Raw genomic sequence first — 16064 nt, forward strand, 5'->3', positions numbered from 1 at the left:
AATCTAAGTATTTCTACTCACTCAAAGTGTTTGTTTTCTGCGTAATTGTGCCATTCTTGCGTGTCGTGTTGAGAGTGCCAGTGAGATAGATATTTCTCTTTTATGTTTATATAGGCGCATATGAACATAAATATATTTTTTGCATTGTATAAATTCACTCTTTTCCACATCCTACATGTATTTGTTAAATTTAAACAATGTTTGTAAATCCCAGGCCCTGAAGATGATGTCAATAAAGATCGAAACGTTGGCACGATAAAGAAAATGTTTTTCTCAAACCTACATCACACCAGACCGCATCTCACGATTTCTGAATAATTAATTTTAATTCAGTTATCAAGAAATTTTATTCGAATTCTGATCGAAATTTTGTTAACAATGGTAAGAAAAAGATTAAGTAAAATTCGTGTAACTGTATTTAACCTATGAGAATTAAACTATTAGTTAATAACTAGAAAAGTATTACTAGTTTGTTGGTGTGTTTGTTTTATAAAAATAGTTCATTTTTTTAATTGTAGCTTTTAGCTTAGAATATGTCCACAAAAACCTACCTTATTTTCTTCCTTGATAATTAACACTATTTACAAAATTATTTAAGTTTATATGGAATTAGGTAAAGTCGATATAAAATTGAAAGTTTTTCTCCAAAATATTGGTAACTTGTATTTATACAACAGTGTTATAAAACAGTGTAAAACAGTGTGTTTTGGTCTACACTCTTTAACGAACAAACATAACCCAAAAACATCGTATTTACAAAGAAAAAAAGAATATTTCTATCAACTAATTAAGTTAGTACTTAGAAAAGGATATAAACACATAGGGCACGTACGTGAATATATTTATATATTATTTATACATACTGCTTTATACATTTAGCTTTTACATTTTGAGCGCCACCCCAAATTTATGAACATTTCATTTAACCCTGATTTGCCTTTATTCACTTTATTGGTTAACAAAATAATTATATTTATATTTTTGTAAATATAATTTAAGTATAACTGTTTATTCATTGTATATGATAATGATCACATCTGTCTAATAAAAATATATAAAATTGAAATACCAAATGTATATAATTGGTGTATACTGTTGTATAAATCACACATCTCTTATTTTATTTTATTTGTTTAAATACAACTGCCTTTAAAGCAGACGACCTGAGGTAGGGTTTATATTTTTGGCGCATTTTACAACAATTTTTGCAATTAAATATTTTCAATTTGCACCGGCGTCAGAACAATTTGAAACTACAGTTTATCAAAATTACAATTTATAAACAAAAATATCGTTCTACTATCTTACAGCTATGAGCAGTTAGATTTTATGAAAGACTCGAAAATTATTTCCCCACATATGAATCACGCTTGACTTGGGAATTAAATCTTTGTTAAAAAAATGACATACGTGGTAGCCACGTTCTAAAGTACTAGAACTGAAAATTGAAATAACTAGATTTTTAAAACGGTCAACATATGCTGGATATTCAGCAGATATTTCTTTCAATAACACGTTCTATTTGATGGAAGCTGAAGTAAGAAATAACAAGAGTTTATATTAATTATTAAACAATTAACATCGTACAGGTACATTAATATAAATAATTGTCAACAACAGCATCGAACAAATATGGCTATATTCAATTAAATATAAAACGTAACAAAAATAAATTATATTGTTAATCGACTCAGTGATTTTTGAATTATTTGTAATTAATCAGACCGTGAAGCTTACTATTAACAAAATTACTATATTATGAAGAACAAAAAAATACATTCTATTCTCGGCCTGTGGGCCCCCTTCATTAACAAAAACGCACAAAATTAGGCACAATTCATGTCGAAATGAATAATTAAATAAATATTTAAATGTAATAGCATAAAAATAACTCAAACGTACTACATGAAATAAGAAGTGGGAAAATGAACAGAAAATTAACCATCCTCAGAGTTAAATTGTAGGGATGGTAAAACAGACGGGACATAAAGGTGGAAAGGGGGCACTGCGAATAGAGTAAGGTAGGGATTCAAGAGGTACGAAAGGAGCGACTAAAAGCTGTGGATTGTATGAGCGGGAAGAATTCAGAGGGCGGTTAACGAGTGTGTACAGAAGGCTTAAATGTTAACAGATTGTAAAAATATAGGAAGGGGAATAAGAAGAAAGTGTTTGATAGAGGAAGGTGCAAAGAAGTACGGCCTTCGATATGAGGGGTACAGCCATTTCAAACCACGATACATATTAGACACATGAGATCTCTTTGGAGAGCCAAATATGAACTGAAGAAAGTATGATTCTCTTGAGTCTATTAACAAGCTGGAGAATCTTCCGTAGACTAAACAGCCATAACCAAAACGGGGGAGGAAACCAGGAGTTTGCGGGTGCTGATTGGAAAGAGTGGGCTTGCATGACGGAATTGGCGGAGGGTGGATAAGCAGCGGTGAGTTGGGAGATGTGGAGTTTCCAGGATTGGGTTGGAATCAAGGACGATCCTTAGATTTTTGACGGATGGATGAAAAGAAATTAGTTGGTTGATTCAGAGTGGTTTGAGAACAAGGCAACCCTTATTCGGATACCAGCACATAAAGGACACCACGGCAATGAAAAGGCGGATGGCCTGGCCAAAGAAGGTTCTAATGCTGCGTTTGTCGGGCCACAACCGGTATTACCTCACTCTATGAGCACAGCGAAAGAGAGTATTAATAACTGGGGCAGGAAACTATTCTTTAGGGAGTGGAATTTTTCCCCCGGACACAGACAATCGAATGAGTTTGTTAAGGCGATCAAACCAGCAGAATCGAAATGGCTGTTCTCTAACTCAAGGAAAGGAATTAGGAGGCTGATAGGTATCTGACGGGCCACTGAGAAGTCACCTCGCCATAATGGGTATTCTACCAGATACCTTTTGCCGTTTTTGCGAAATAAAAGAAGAAACAGCAAGTCACTACCTCGCAGTGTGATAGGTATGCTAGGTCCAAATTTAAAATCTTTGAAGGAGAGGACATCAACAAATCACTCGCCGAGATTAAATGGCCCAAAATCTTGCGGTTTGTGAACAGGTCCAAGAGATTTATACAGGACATGTGAGTCGACCAAGTCCCGGTCCTTTTAGAGATGGGGTACGAGTCTACCCAGGCATTTAATCCCTCGGGTCTTGGTCACCCACCCTGCATAATATATAATGTGGACGAATATGAGGTAAGGATTGGAGAAGTGATAGAATCCAAATACTATACCTTGAAATATTGAGAGTTTCAGAGGTCCACGAGCAATTGGCATTTAGATCCTTTAAGATTCGTGTGATTGAGATTAGGCCATGAGGTGAAAAGGAAAGATAGATTTTGAATTCATCCACGTAGAGGTGATAAGTGCAATATTTAAGGATATTAGGGAGATTATATAACAACAAAGGAGGGAGGCACGTAAAAAGGAGCCTTGAGGAACACCATACAGCTTGAAGTATGATCAACCACTCAAGTTGTTTAATTAATCCTGCCGATATGAATAAATATTATTTTTTAATGTCAATTGACGATGAACAACCTGAGAATCATATTGCAAATAAAATATAAGCAGACGGAAAATTTCAAAATAATTATAAAATATAAAAAAATGTCTTTTATATAAATATAATCAAGAATAACTCATAGCTCTTTAACTCAGTAGAAACATAGAAAATTAAAAATGTACCGTTACGGCTTTATTTGAAATTAATAAGTTCATTGATATTTTAACAACGATATGTCTTTTTTTATATACATTTTTCATCTTTTTAATAGAATTTTTTTTGTCGAAATTTGGTTGATTATGTGTTGAATCGTACTACGACAATTAAACGTATTATTTAACAAGAACGGTACAAAAATAGCCCTAATTTTTTTTTTTTTTTTAACTTAAACATGAATTATAAACTTGTGTGAGCTAAAATGATTCATCGAACTTAATACATGACAGGAGCGCTCAAAAAATCTTATACAGCTAAAAACATATACATTCTGTTAACATAATATACACAAAATTTAATATTTTATTGTTTTTGTTTTTTAAATAAGTGAAAAATATCTACAATTTTTTTAAACATTCTATAAAATAGTGCCTTAAAATCATTATTTTAAGTTACATGCTCATTTTAAGGAGAAACAAAATTAAATATTGTTCTATCTATTTACAAAAAATAATGATCTCTTTTATTTTTCGGTAAAAAATATATTATATATTTTGATTATTTTTAGTTTTTCACAACCTCTTAATCACTAATTGTGTTGATAACTTATCATTACAAAATGCATTTCTTAAACATAATCAAATAAAACTCCGGCGTTCAACGGGAGGGATTTGATTTCAACTTCAGTGGCACATTGGCAAGAATTCATGGGTTGTCACTGGTGATTTCGGAGATCAAGGAAACATCCGGAAGAGAGTGCTTAGGGGCTTAGACAGATGAGGAGGTCATTTAGGGGGCGCTTTCGGCAAATGCCTCTTCATGTGGAGGGCGAGGTGGTCGGAGCGGGCGAAGCTCCTTTCGCAGATCTGGCATTTGAACGGCTTCGCACCCGTGTGCTTCCTGTAATGTCGCGTAAGCTCGTCAGAACGGGCGAACCTCCACTCGCATTCCGCCCACTGGCACTTGTAAGGTTTTTCACCTGTAAAAAAAAAAAGTTAAAATCGATAACTCAGAACAAAGCAACATTTAATCAACAAGGCAACGTAGGAATCAAATGAGCAACCTAACATAACCCTATGAATAATGTCCCGATAGCATCACGAAGGGAAAAGGTTTCAAATCTATAATAAAATTGTATTTGCTATCATCTTCCTCCAAACGTGCCTTCTAGGTACCCTAGAAACTTTTACCGGCAGTACCTATTTGCGAGTCATTTGAAAGGTCCTCAAGAGTATGCTTAACAAATTGGCCAACATAGACTAATTTCGTGAATGAAAACATACCTGGAAAAACATGAGGATTTATGATAACCCATTTAATACAGTAAAATACAAGTAGGCTTCTAGCTCTTTGTGAGTCAAAGATAGTTCTCGACTCTTTTAGAGCATTTACAGGTAAACTACATTCACTTGAAACACTTGTTTTAAGCCAATGAATCTGTTCCTGTGAATATGCAAAGAATTGGTCGGAGAATCCACGACCGTGCTCGATGACCTGAGTCTATGCTTGGAGGTTGTAGTACACATATCTAGGAAAACAGTTTAACCATAATAACAAGTTGACGTAAAATTCTGAATGTACCACATAAGCGTCAGGTAACAACCCAATGTTTTTGTAAAACTCAATTAATTAAGGTTTTTAGTTGAGATAAAAAAGTCAGTGTCACGAGCGGGATTCGAACCCACGACCTTCGGCTTGATACGCCGCTACTCTACCACTTGAGCTATCGTGACCTCGATCCACTCGGACACTAACTTTCTATCTCAACCCCACCTTTTGAATTTTCCCTCCTTTTTACCATTTTTAAGTAAAAATGAAGTGTACCTTTACTAAAGCTCTCCGTAGCCATTTCATTTTTTCCTATTTTCCTATATGCCTGAAAAGCCTTTATGTAAACAATCTTTTCAAACAATTTCTCATGGCAAGAAAAACCTCCTAAAAGTATTACCGATATTTTAGTACGTTCCATTTCTCTATTCTTCTGATGTATGAGTAGACAATTATTCTTTATCAATTTAATAAATGATTCACTATTTTTCGTGGTCCGCTTGACCAATTAATATCGTTCAATTAATTAAGGTTATTAGTTGAGATAAAAAAGTCAGTGTCACGAGCGGGATTCGAACCCACGACCTTCGGCTTGATAGGCCGCTACTCTACCACTTGAGCCATCGTGACTTCGATCCTCTCGGACACCAACTTCCCATCTCAACCTCACCTTTTGAATTTTCTTTCCTTTTTGCCATTTTTCAAGTTTTTGTAAAACGTTTCTTGCCTGAGCAATGACGATCTAGTTGCCCAAAAATTCGATATTCAGGTTGTTGATATGCATCCTTTTTTTTTTATTAAAAGTGACATTTTCAAAGAAGTGTTGTGCACTTCATCAATTGTCACTTCACTTCATCATTTGTCAGATTATTTGTTTAGCTTAAGCACTTATCGCAAGATCGTGAACCGCTCTATCTGTTTTTGCAAAGATTTATTTTTTGGCCATCAAAATGCAGCTAAACGTTAGGGACTGAAATAAAGTAAAATTCACTGAATTATAAATAATTTAGTTAATATACAGTTACTTCCTGAAGTAGTTAATACGGTTGCGTAATAAAATCAATTATATTAAATGTCGAAACGCATAAACATCCAGCAAGAATTGAATGGTTACGATAACCAAGGATAATCAGCGCTGGGAAATATATGAAATAGTTAGATATAGATGATGTAGTAATAAATTTCGACCGAGTCACTGTCAAAAAAATGATAATATCATTTATAAATATTGAAACGCCGTCAGAGCCAAAAAAGAGCCATCTGACCAGCTGAAACAGTACGAAATAATGTATCACATAATCAGATATTTCAATAAAAATTATCTCCGATATAACTCATTATCAGCCTTTAACGTCATAATTTTTATACTAAATGCCAACGGGAGGGGGTATCACATCAGAAAACATTCTATGTGTATTAATCGTATTCGTTTCACCGATACTAAGAAATTACAATTATTGATCAATAAATATAAACACATACTTAATATTTTGATACCGATTGTGTCAAGTGCAATGAAATGAAAAATTGAAATTCTAGAGAACGAGTTTAAACATTACTACTACAATTAATTAAGGTTTTTAGATGAGATAAAAAAGTCAGCGTCACGAGCGGGATTCGAACCCACGATCTTCGGCTAGATACGCCCCTGCTCTACCACTTGAGCTATCGTGACTTCGATCCACTCGGACACTAACTTCCTATCTCAACCCCACCTTTTGAATTTTCCCTCCTTTTGCAATTTTTCAAATGTCGTTTAATCTATTTGTTTCTCGGCGACCCTTTCTGCCATTTTTCAAATGTCGTATAGTCTATTTGCTTCTAGGCGACAAATGAAATGGCCATGGAGAGCTTTAGTGAAGGTATATTTCATTTGGCAAAGTGGCAGCGGCGTATCTAGCCGAAGATCGTGGGTTCGAATCCCGTTCGTGACACTGACTTTTTTATCTCATCTAAAAACCTTAATTGAAAGATATTAATTGGTCAAGCAGACCACGAAAGAAGGGAATTACTACTACATTCTGTAACGAAACGAACCTTTTTTTCCGTTTCCAATTATATTTGACCTGTATGACACCATGTTCCACCCTAACACGACATAAGTCGACTTTTGCTAAAGACTTTTTTAAAAATTTCCTTGATTTCGTGCTTTAAATTTCTATCAAAGTATGAACAATACCGAGTTTAATTAAGCCGTATATATTTTTTGCTTTCATAATCTTTTATATTTGATTTGTTTTCTTTTTGCTTTTCCCTTAAGTGAATTCTACAAACCGGATTAGCAACAGGAAGTGTCCCGTGTTTGTTATTAATGGTGACAAAACCGACTTTCCATGCACGATTTCAACTCTTTTATGTAAGGTCACGACTTTCTTAGTATACTTTTGTCTTCATCATTAGAACAATAAACAATTTAGGAATTTTTTGTATGAGCAGGATTTTTAAATGAAAAACTAAAATTTATTGGAGAAAACTGTATTTTTAAAATAGTATTTCATAGTAAAATTAAAGATTTTACACCGGTATGTTGTAGTGTAGCAATTTCTCTCGTTCAGGTTAGTTTTAATTGTATTGTACCATTGTTTGGTATGCTCGAGGAAATCTTGGAAGTAGACAATAGAAATGGCTTCGATACCAGTTTAGTGTAATAATACAAGAGTTGATAGGAAACACATTTAATAGAAAAGCCTGGGAAAAAGATTTTGTCCTCTAAAGCGAAGTAAATTGTGTCAACAACTCTGAAACCATGCTGGATGATGTAATGATGGAAACGGAAGCCGAATTGGTGAGAAGGAATAATATTATGTGAATGTATGAAGTCACAGAAAGTAGGATTATGGGACTGGAGGATATGTGGTTGGGAAGACTGAACTTAGGAATGATAAGGACGACGGAACACCTCCGTAAATAATAAGTACGACGAATGTGCACTTCACCCTTTTAAATACTAGCTGTATGATCCACATCCCGCCTCAATACAACACGCCCTGTCCTCGGATTAAAAGAGGATAGTCAATGGAACATAGGATCGCATTTAATATTGTGTTACAAAAACTATTGCCTTCTGAGGTAGGTTTCAATGTATAGTTGAGATAATTTTGTGATTTTCTAATTGAGGATTCGTAAACGTAGTACTTAACGTCAGAGGGAATGAAAGGTTTAAGAGTGGATGAGTAGGAAATACTATATACACCAAGGTTATGCATCACATGTTCTGTATGTGTTGCATCGTTTACACCTGGAAGTAAAGGTGGATTCTAAATTGGTTGCAAATAGGTTCATAATTATAACATGACAATTAATTAAGGTGTTTAGTTGAGATGAAAAAAAGGTTAATGGCTCGAGAGGCGAAAATTGAAAAATGGGAAAAGGAGGGAAAACTCATAAGGTGGGGTTGAGATGGGGAGTTGATGTCCGAGTGGATCGAGGTCACGATAGCTCAGGTGGTAGAGCAGCGGCGTATCTAGCCGAAGGTCGTGGGTTCGAATCCCTATCGTGCCATAACTTTTTTTCATTTCAACTAAAAATCTGAATTAATTGTCATGTATTAATTGGTCAAGCTGACCACGAAAGTAGTGAATTATTGATTATAACAATGGCTTCTTGCATTGCATTCAACAATTCGTGGTTATATATTTGCATCATAATTTATTAATTTGTATCACATTTGATTTGGAATTGTTTTGTTTAATTCACCACAACTGCGGATCGCAGCTCATGTTATTAATAATTTTTATGTTTTTAGGTATTGGTTGAAATGAAAAAGCTAGTGTCACGAGCGGGATTTGAACCCACGACTCTATCTGCTGCTCTATCACTTGAGCTACGTGACTTCGATCCACTCGGACACCAACTCCCCATCTCAACCTACCTTTCGAATTTTCCCTCCTTTTTGCAATTTTTCAAATGTGTAATCAGGATTCGATTCTCGGCGATAAATGAAATGGCCACGGAGAGCTTTAGTTAAGATATACTTCGTTTTATTTATTAAATCCATTATATTGCGCGGTCCGATTGACCAAATAACTTCTTTCAATTAATCTTTATGTAAGGTATTGGAAATGTCATTTGTCGCCGAGAATCGAATCCTGATTACACGACATTTGAAAAATGGCAAAAAGAAGGGAAAATTCAAAAGGTGGGGTTGAAATGGGAAACTTGTGTCCGAGTGGATCGAGCCACGATACTCAAGTGGTAGAGTAGCGGCGTATTTAGCCGAAGGTCGTGGGTTCGAATCCCGCTCGTGACACTAGCTTTTTCATTTCAACCAATGCTTTACATAAAGATTAATTAATTGAAAGAAGTTACTTGGTCAATCGGACCACGAAACATAATGGATTATTAATCATATTTTTTAATAATTATTTATTTGGACTATTTCACTTTTCTTCTAATTTCAGGTTTGTTTGCGAATTGTTCAAATCGTTTATTATATATCATAGAATTAGATTATCAATTATTTAGAAATTAACAATAAACTTAAAAAATTTCTATTTAAAAAATGAAAAATTGATTCTAATTGTGCAATTCTTTGAAGTTGTTCGTTCTTAATGATTGATCACAGAACCGTGGAGCAACAAAAGAATGTACATTTGATTCTCAAGATGTCAAATAAAATCGATGAGAAGTCTATGAATTTAATTGGATTATTTTTCACGACAATTTAGGCGGAAAAGTGCCTTTTCACGAGATGAAAGGCGCGGTCGGTCATCCGATACCAAACCCACTCGCATTTGCATTTTTGCATCATAAGCCGCGCCATGTTGCGTCATTAAAAAAGAAGTGCATATTAGGATGATTAGAAGAGTAGCCGGCGTCGGAGGGTGGACTCAGGAGAAAGCGGTTTTACGATCCGATCCGATAATCCGTTGCACAAGCCGCTATCTCGTTACAGCCCTATGCATTGTCCACTAAGGCACAAATATCACAATTTATAAAGCGATAAATAACTAGATTGTTAAAGTAGTTACACATATATCCTTTTCTCTATTTTCCATCTTTCATAATTGGTGTTGCGCCTTTCTATTTGCCTTAAATTGATTTTAGCCTGTCTCATAATTATTCTCGGTCTCTTTTCTGCTAGGTTTAATATTTCGCTTCTCTTCTAAATGGGACACTAACGATACTTAGATTAATTAGTGTTATTTATCACTTGTAATTTCGGCCGGCTAACTGCTTCGGTCATTGCCGGCACCACGCGTGTATCTTTCTCACAATTTGAAAAAATCTGCACTTTCTACTGATAACTTCATTCTAATTGGCTACTCATCGGACCTTACGGTTTTTGTTGCATTTCTCTTTGTATCCCTCCACATGTGGTAAATTGAAGTATTTGACCATTTACATACACACCCATTCATAATACACATTTATACTAATAAACCTAGTTTCCTAATATTATAACTAAAGTGGAGGTCGGTAAGATGGTTCTAATCCTGCCGACCTCCTTCCATTCTCGCGAATAAATACATTCAAACGGTATGTGCAAATTATAATCATCCATAAAACTAATCCTAAGGTTTTTTGACGGGCCTGTGGAGTACTCGATATTCCTCGACAACCACGCCATTCACACATCACATCTCACGCTAATAAATACGATCATACTAGAAAGGACGTAGCATCTCGGTAGTATTATACAACCAAGACGCTGTCGACCATTCCCATACTCATGCTACAAATGTATTATCACTAACCTAAATCGGTGGGCCTGTGAGTTACTCGATATTCAGTCACAGCCGCACCCATGCATGCTAAACCACTCACGCTAATAAATACGTTCGTACAATACAATGGGGGGGGTGAACCACATGTGGAGGTTATATGCGGATGTAAGCGTTTATTGATTTTAAATATGTCATAAGTCGATCTTTATGTCGCTGTTATTCCTTAGAATTTTTGAGATATCGGAAGGTAGGTCGCACCGCTCTCTGGGTCGTGCCAGCTGTTCGCATTCTTCTACGATGTACTTCACTGTCACAACTGCACTACACAGAGGACATACCCTAGGTCTCTCTAATTAAGAGGTGGCCATGCGTCAGCCTCGTGTGACCTATCCTCAATCGTTTGAGGATAATCCTGTCTCTCTTTTCCATGTCCCAACGAATTTGCCATTCACTCCAACTTAACGTTTTCATTGCGTTTTTGATGTCTGCTGGGCTGATCGGAAAAAAACCACCTATTGATTTCTGATTGCCGAAAGTTAACGGTAAAATATATCCCTGTTTTATTACCTCAAAAAGTATTATCTGTAAATAAGTTAAACGAACAAGTTAAAGCAGATATAGTGTTTCGAAGTGTAATAAGATATGTAATGTCTAATGAGTAGTGACCGTTCTTCATATGTAGAGAAAACAACCACATTTAACGACCTAGAGTTGACATAAATTACGAAATACATTTCTACCTAGTCCCTTAAACGTCTTTTGCCAAGAAACGTTCAGATCTAGTTTATTCGGCTGAACATGTCATTAAGTCTTTTTCCCGCCTTTTTCTTGGGTGTTGTGTCCACCAGGTATGAATCTTTAAATCCTTTCTGCAATTTATCCTTTTTTTTTGGAGGTTCCAAATTTTACAAAACGGTTCTGATCCTATTAATAATGTTACGGAGGGACCCTCCCTGGTTATTTAATCACACTTGACATTTTATATATTACGTAAACATATTTGATAGAATTGATCAAACGTGACAAAACTTTGTAATTTTACTATTTAAAACTTTGATATATTTTTTATGGGAATTGGGAAATACGAGTGTATTTTTGTTTGATTCGTGAGTTCTTTTAGTAGCCTATATCTGTTAATCTTATAAGGTTTTTTTCTTATAATTACATTGAAGATTAAATTACCAAATCGGTTAATTGATTGCATAATCCTGTGGTGGGTTTCCGAGGTCAGGAATGCCAAAAAGAAAAGACATTTGAAGTCTAAATATTCTGAGTGTGGTGATTAGTGACCGTTAGTCGATAATTATTCAGAAATCGTGAGATGTGGTCTGGTGTGTTGTAGGTTTCAGAAAAACATTTTCTTTATCGTGCCAACGTTTCGATCTTTATTGAGATCATCTTCAGGGCCTGGGATTTACGTATAACTCTCAACACGACAATGGCACAATTACGCAGAAAACAAACACTTTGAGTGAGTAGAAAAACTTTGATTGAATATAAAAAATATTTCTTTTTGCATTTTATAAATTCACTTTTTTCCACATCCTACATGTATTTGTTAAATTTAAACCATGTAAATCCCAGACTCTGAAGATGATCTCAATAAAGACCAAAACGTTGGCACGATAAAGAAATTGAGTTTCTGAAACCTACGTCACACCAGACCGCATCTCACGATTTCTGAATAATATAAAATATACAACATCTCGTTTTGTACATTAAAAATGGCGTTAACTCCAATAAGTAGTGTATTGTGTGGTGATTAGTGACCGTTAATCGATATTTATTTAGAAATCGTGAGATGCGGTCTGGTGTGATGTAGGTTTCAGAAAAACATTTTCTTTGTCGTGCCAACGTTTCGATCTTTATTGAGATCATCTTCAGGGCCTGAGATTTGGAAACATTGTTTATATATTACAATTACATTTTGGATGTGGAAAAGTGAATTTATGCAATTCAAAATATATTTTTTTTATATTCAATCAAAGTATTTCTACTCACTATTCTCTATTCCCCACTCCTTCAAAATCCAACGTATATAAACACAAAATAGCAAAATCTCACTGGCACTCTCGACACGACAGGCAAGAATGTCACAATTACACAGAAGACAAACACTTTGAGCACTGAAGATGATCTCAATAAAGATCGAAACGTTGGCACGATAAAGAAAATGTTTTTCTGAAACCTACATCACACCGCATCTCACGATTTCTAAATATTCTTTTTTAAAGAATCATGCAGACTTTACATAACAAGCAGGGAAATCCGTGCGAAGGTCAGCGTTAAAGTAAGTACCCTGAACCTTTTAACCTAATCGTGTTTGTTTTAATTGCACGCGAATTCGCGCTACCAAATCCCTTTGTAAAAAGGAAAAAGTATAAATCTGATAAAATTCAAGGCTGGTCTTTAAAAAAAATATAAAGGTATAAATAACATGTTAGAGGTTTTGTACAGGAGCGATTTTCGATAAAATTAATATTCGGTTTCGCAGTCGTGTCTTATAAACTTTTATCTCTTGGTGGATCAGAAAAAGCATAATACACCTTCATAGCAACATAACAGGCCAGCTCTCAGATAAACTCTGTTTGTTCTTGGAATTGCGAGGAGAGATATCTGAGTAGGCTGAAGCGACTGCTTTGTTAAGGTCGAGAAAAGGAATCTAATGGTCCACCGAACTTTCACAAAGGTCAACAATCACATCTCGCCATTAGGTTATATTTTACATAACCTCCTGATTTGAGAACTTGTAGACGATAGACCCGATCAAACCATTGACGATTTTTATTTTAATATTTCATGAAACAAATCAACAGATTCGTGATTTGACTTTAGAATTATTCACTACTCCGTCATTAGTTTATAATTGATTTCAATTAAGTAATCTTGTCTAAGTAATTATGTAAAATTTAATAAATAACATAAGCTTTAATGAATAAACCTTGGGCAGGGTTTGAATCCCGCTCGTGACACTAACTTTTTAATTTCAACCTTACATAAAAAGATTAATTAATTGAAAGAAGTTATTTGGTCAATCGGACCACGATATATAATGGGTTATAATTGATATTCATCTTCCTTAGCGGGTAATAACGAATAAGCTTTGATAAAATCTTACAATTAATTAAGGTTTTTAGTTGAGATAAAAAAGTCAATGGCACGAGCGGGATTCGAACCCACGATCTTCGGCTAGATACGCCGCTGCTCTACCACTTGAGCTATCGTGACCTCGATCCACTCGGACACTAACTTCCCATCTCAACCGCACCTTTTGAATTTTCCTTTCTTTTTGCCATTTTTCAAATGTCGTGTAATCTATTTGATTCTCGGCGACAAATGAAATGGCCACGGAGAGCTATAGCGGGTTCGAATCCCGCTCGTGCCATTGACTTTTTTATCTCAACTAAAAACCTTAATTAATTGAAATATATTAATTGGTCAAGCGGACCACGAAACTAGTAAATTTAACTTTGATAAAATGTTCGCCAGAAATTTATTTTTTCCGGTACTATTTTCCTCTCATCATCGTCAGAATGGCCGACTACGACTTGATTCCAGTTATTTATTTTTTCCCTCTCACCTAGCCGGTAATATCAACTTACTTTGCAATCCTTAATTTTTTGCTTTCTCATGAATTTTCTTCTCTTGGAAATATGAACGTCTTGGGGTAAACAAGGAAAAAAGATTTTCAAGATACATTTTAGTAAAATAGAATCATTGAATTTCGAAGGATATCCAAATAGAATTATTTTTATTCCTTTCCCAATTATGACCTGTGGTGTGAGCTGGACACTATAAAACATCTAATATTTTTTGCCAGAGGATGAGGAAAAATGGAAGTTTCTCCATTAATCTCAGTGAATAAATATTGCAAAACATTTAAGGTTAGACCAAGATATACGGGGGGCGTCGGTGGCCGCAACGGTTCATCACTGTAAGGTAAAGGTCCCGGGTTCGAATCCAGCGGCCATGCATTCGAACCCGACATACTTACAAATGTGCTTTTTTTCAAAAACACCGGCACTCTGAGGGTTTATAAGTCCTCTGCTGTTGCGAACCCTCGTAAAAAAAATAAAAAATAAAAAAAACAAGTCATACATTCGGAGGGAAAACACGTCAACAGGTAAATTGTTACGTTTTTGGGAAGAGTGCGAACTTGGAGCTTTAGCAATGCTTAGTTTTAAATGTTGATTCGGAGATAAAAAGAGATAAAAAATACAAATAATAAACGCGAGGGAGGATAAGGTGGAGATTGACTCAAATCTTTTTTAATTATATGAACACTATTTACTTCCTGACATAATAATTTCTAGGAGTGACAAGCCATTCCGGACTTTCTCCAAATGAAATCCAGTGTAAAAAAATATCTATGAAAAATATATTACTAAATTAAAATTCCGAGATGAAACACATCCCGCACTGAATATTCATACGGATTCAAAGTGGTTCTTCACTGTAATTAAAAGCCGTTCTCTGGCAGAGAGATGAAGGACTTCGTCAGGGATTATGTACTACGCTGAGTACGTCGTTCATGAAATTCCAAAAAACCTGGCATAGGTTATTTTCCTGCCTCTAACGCCTCGACCAGAAAATAATAAATTAATATATTATAGTTTTGAAAAAATTTTAAATAGAAGAATTGGTCCTTAAATATGATTTATACAATCATTAAGCTATAATTCGTATTAGCAATCAATAGTGTTTGAACAAAAGTAGGGGATTTTATTCTGTACTTTACGATTAAGTACATTTCAATAACAAAAACACTTTGATTACGAAACAACCAAAAAGTACAAGGCTCATTTTAGGACGATGGAGTACAATTAAAGGACATCAGATGTCAAACTAACATACCGATTTCTAGAATAAAAATTATGAAAGATGGAGTGGGTGTGAAGTTCAATACAACAGNTTGACGGAGGTATCAGCGGGTTCACGTTTGCAATTCATGTCGAGAGGCGTGTTTGAAGAAACCCTTCAACCTGATGATGAGCTAAAGGGCTCGAAATCCGGATTGTTGCGAAACAACTTACTGTGATTAGGAACCATCTTTTTTAAAAAGGATTACCGATTTCTGTTCGGCAATGACTCTTGAACACATAATAAATAGTAATTGGGAATTAAATTATTGCTAGTTAGCCGAAAGCTTGACAATAAAAATACAACTACTTCATTTTTGACCACAT

At 35.0% G+C, this 16064-nt stretch overlaps 1 protein-coding gene and 1 non-coding gene across 6 annotated transcripts in view; both read right to left on the reverse strand.

The window, feature by feature from the left end:
* Window positions 1-4167: 4167 nt before the first annotated feature.
* The window catches only part of LOC106665780 (Krueppel-like factor 9), a 222911-nt gene continuing 211014 nt past the window's right edge, over window positions 4168-16064 (reverse strand). For all 5 annotated transcript variants that reach the window (XM_014392484.2, XM_014392483.2, XM_024226493.1 and 2 more), the window contains one exon: window positions 4168-4643. In XM_014392484.2, coding sequence (XP_014247970.1) covers window positions 4450-4643 — 194 coding nt within the window. In that variant the 3' untranslated portion in view covers window positions 4168-4449. The remainder of the gene's footprint in view (window positions 4644-16064) is intronic.
* On the reverse strand, window positions 5770-5842 carry Trnad-auc. Its single transcript has one exon. It is a non-coding gene; the product is annotated as a tRNA-Asp (tRNA).

This window comes from Cimex lectularius, unplaced genomic scaffold (assembly GCF_000648675.2).
Source record: "Cimex lectularius strain Harlan isolate CLEC.00 unplaced genomic scaffold, Clec_2.1 scaffold129, whole genome shotgun sequence".
NCBI lineage: Eukaryota > Metazoa > Arthropoda > Insecta > Hemiptera > Cimicidae > Cimex > Cimex lectularius.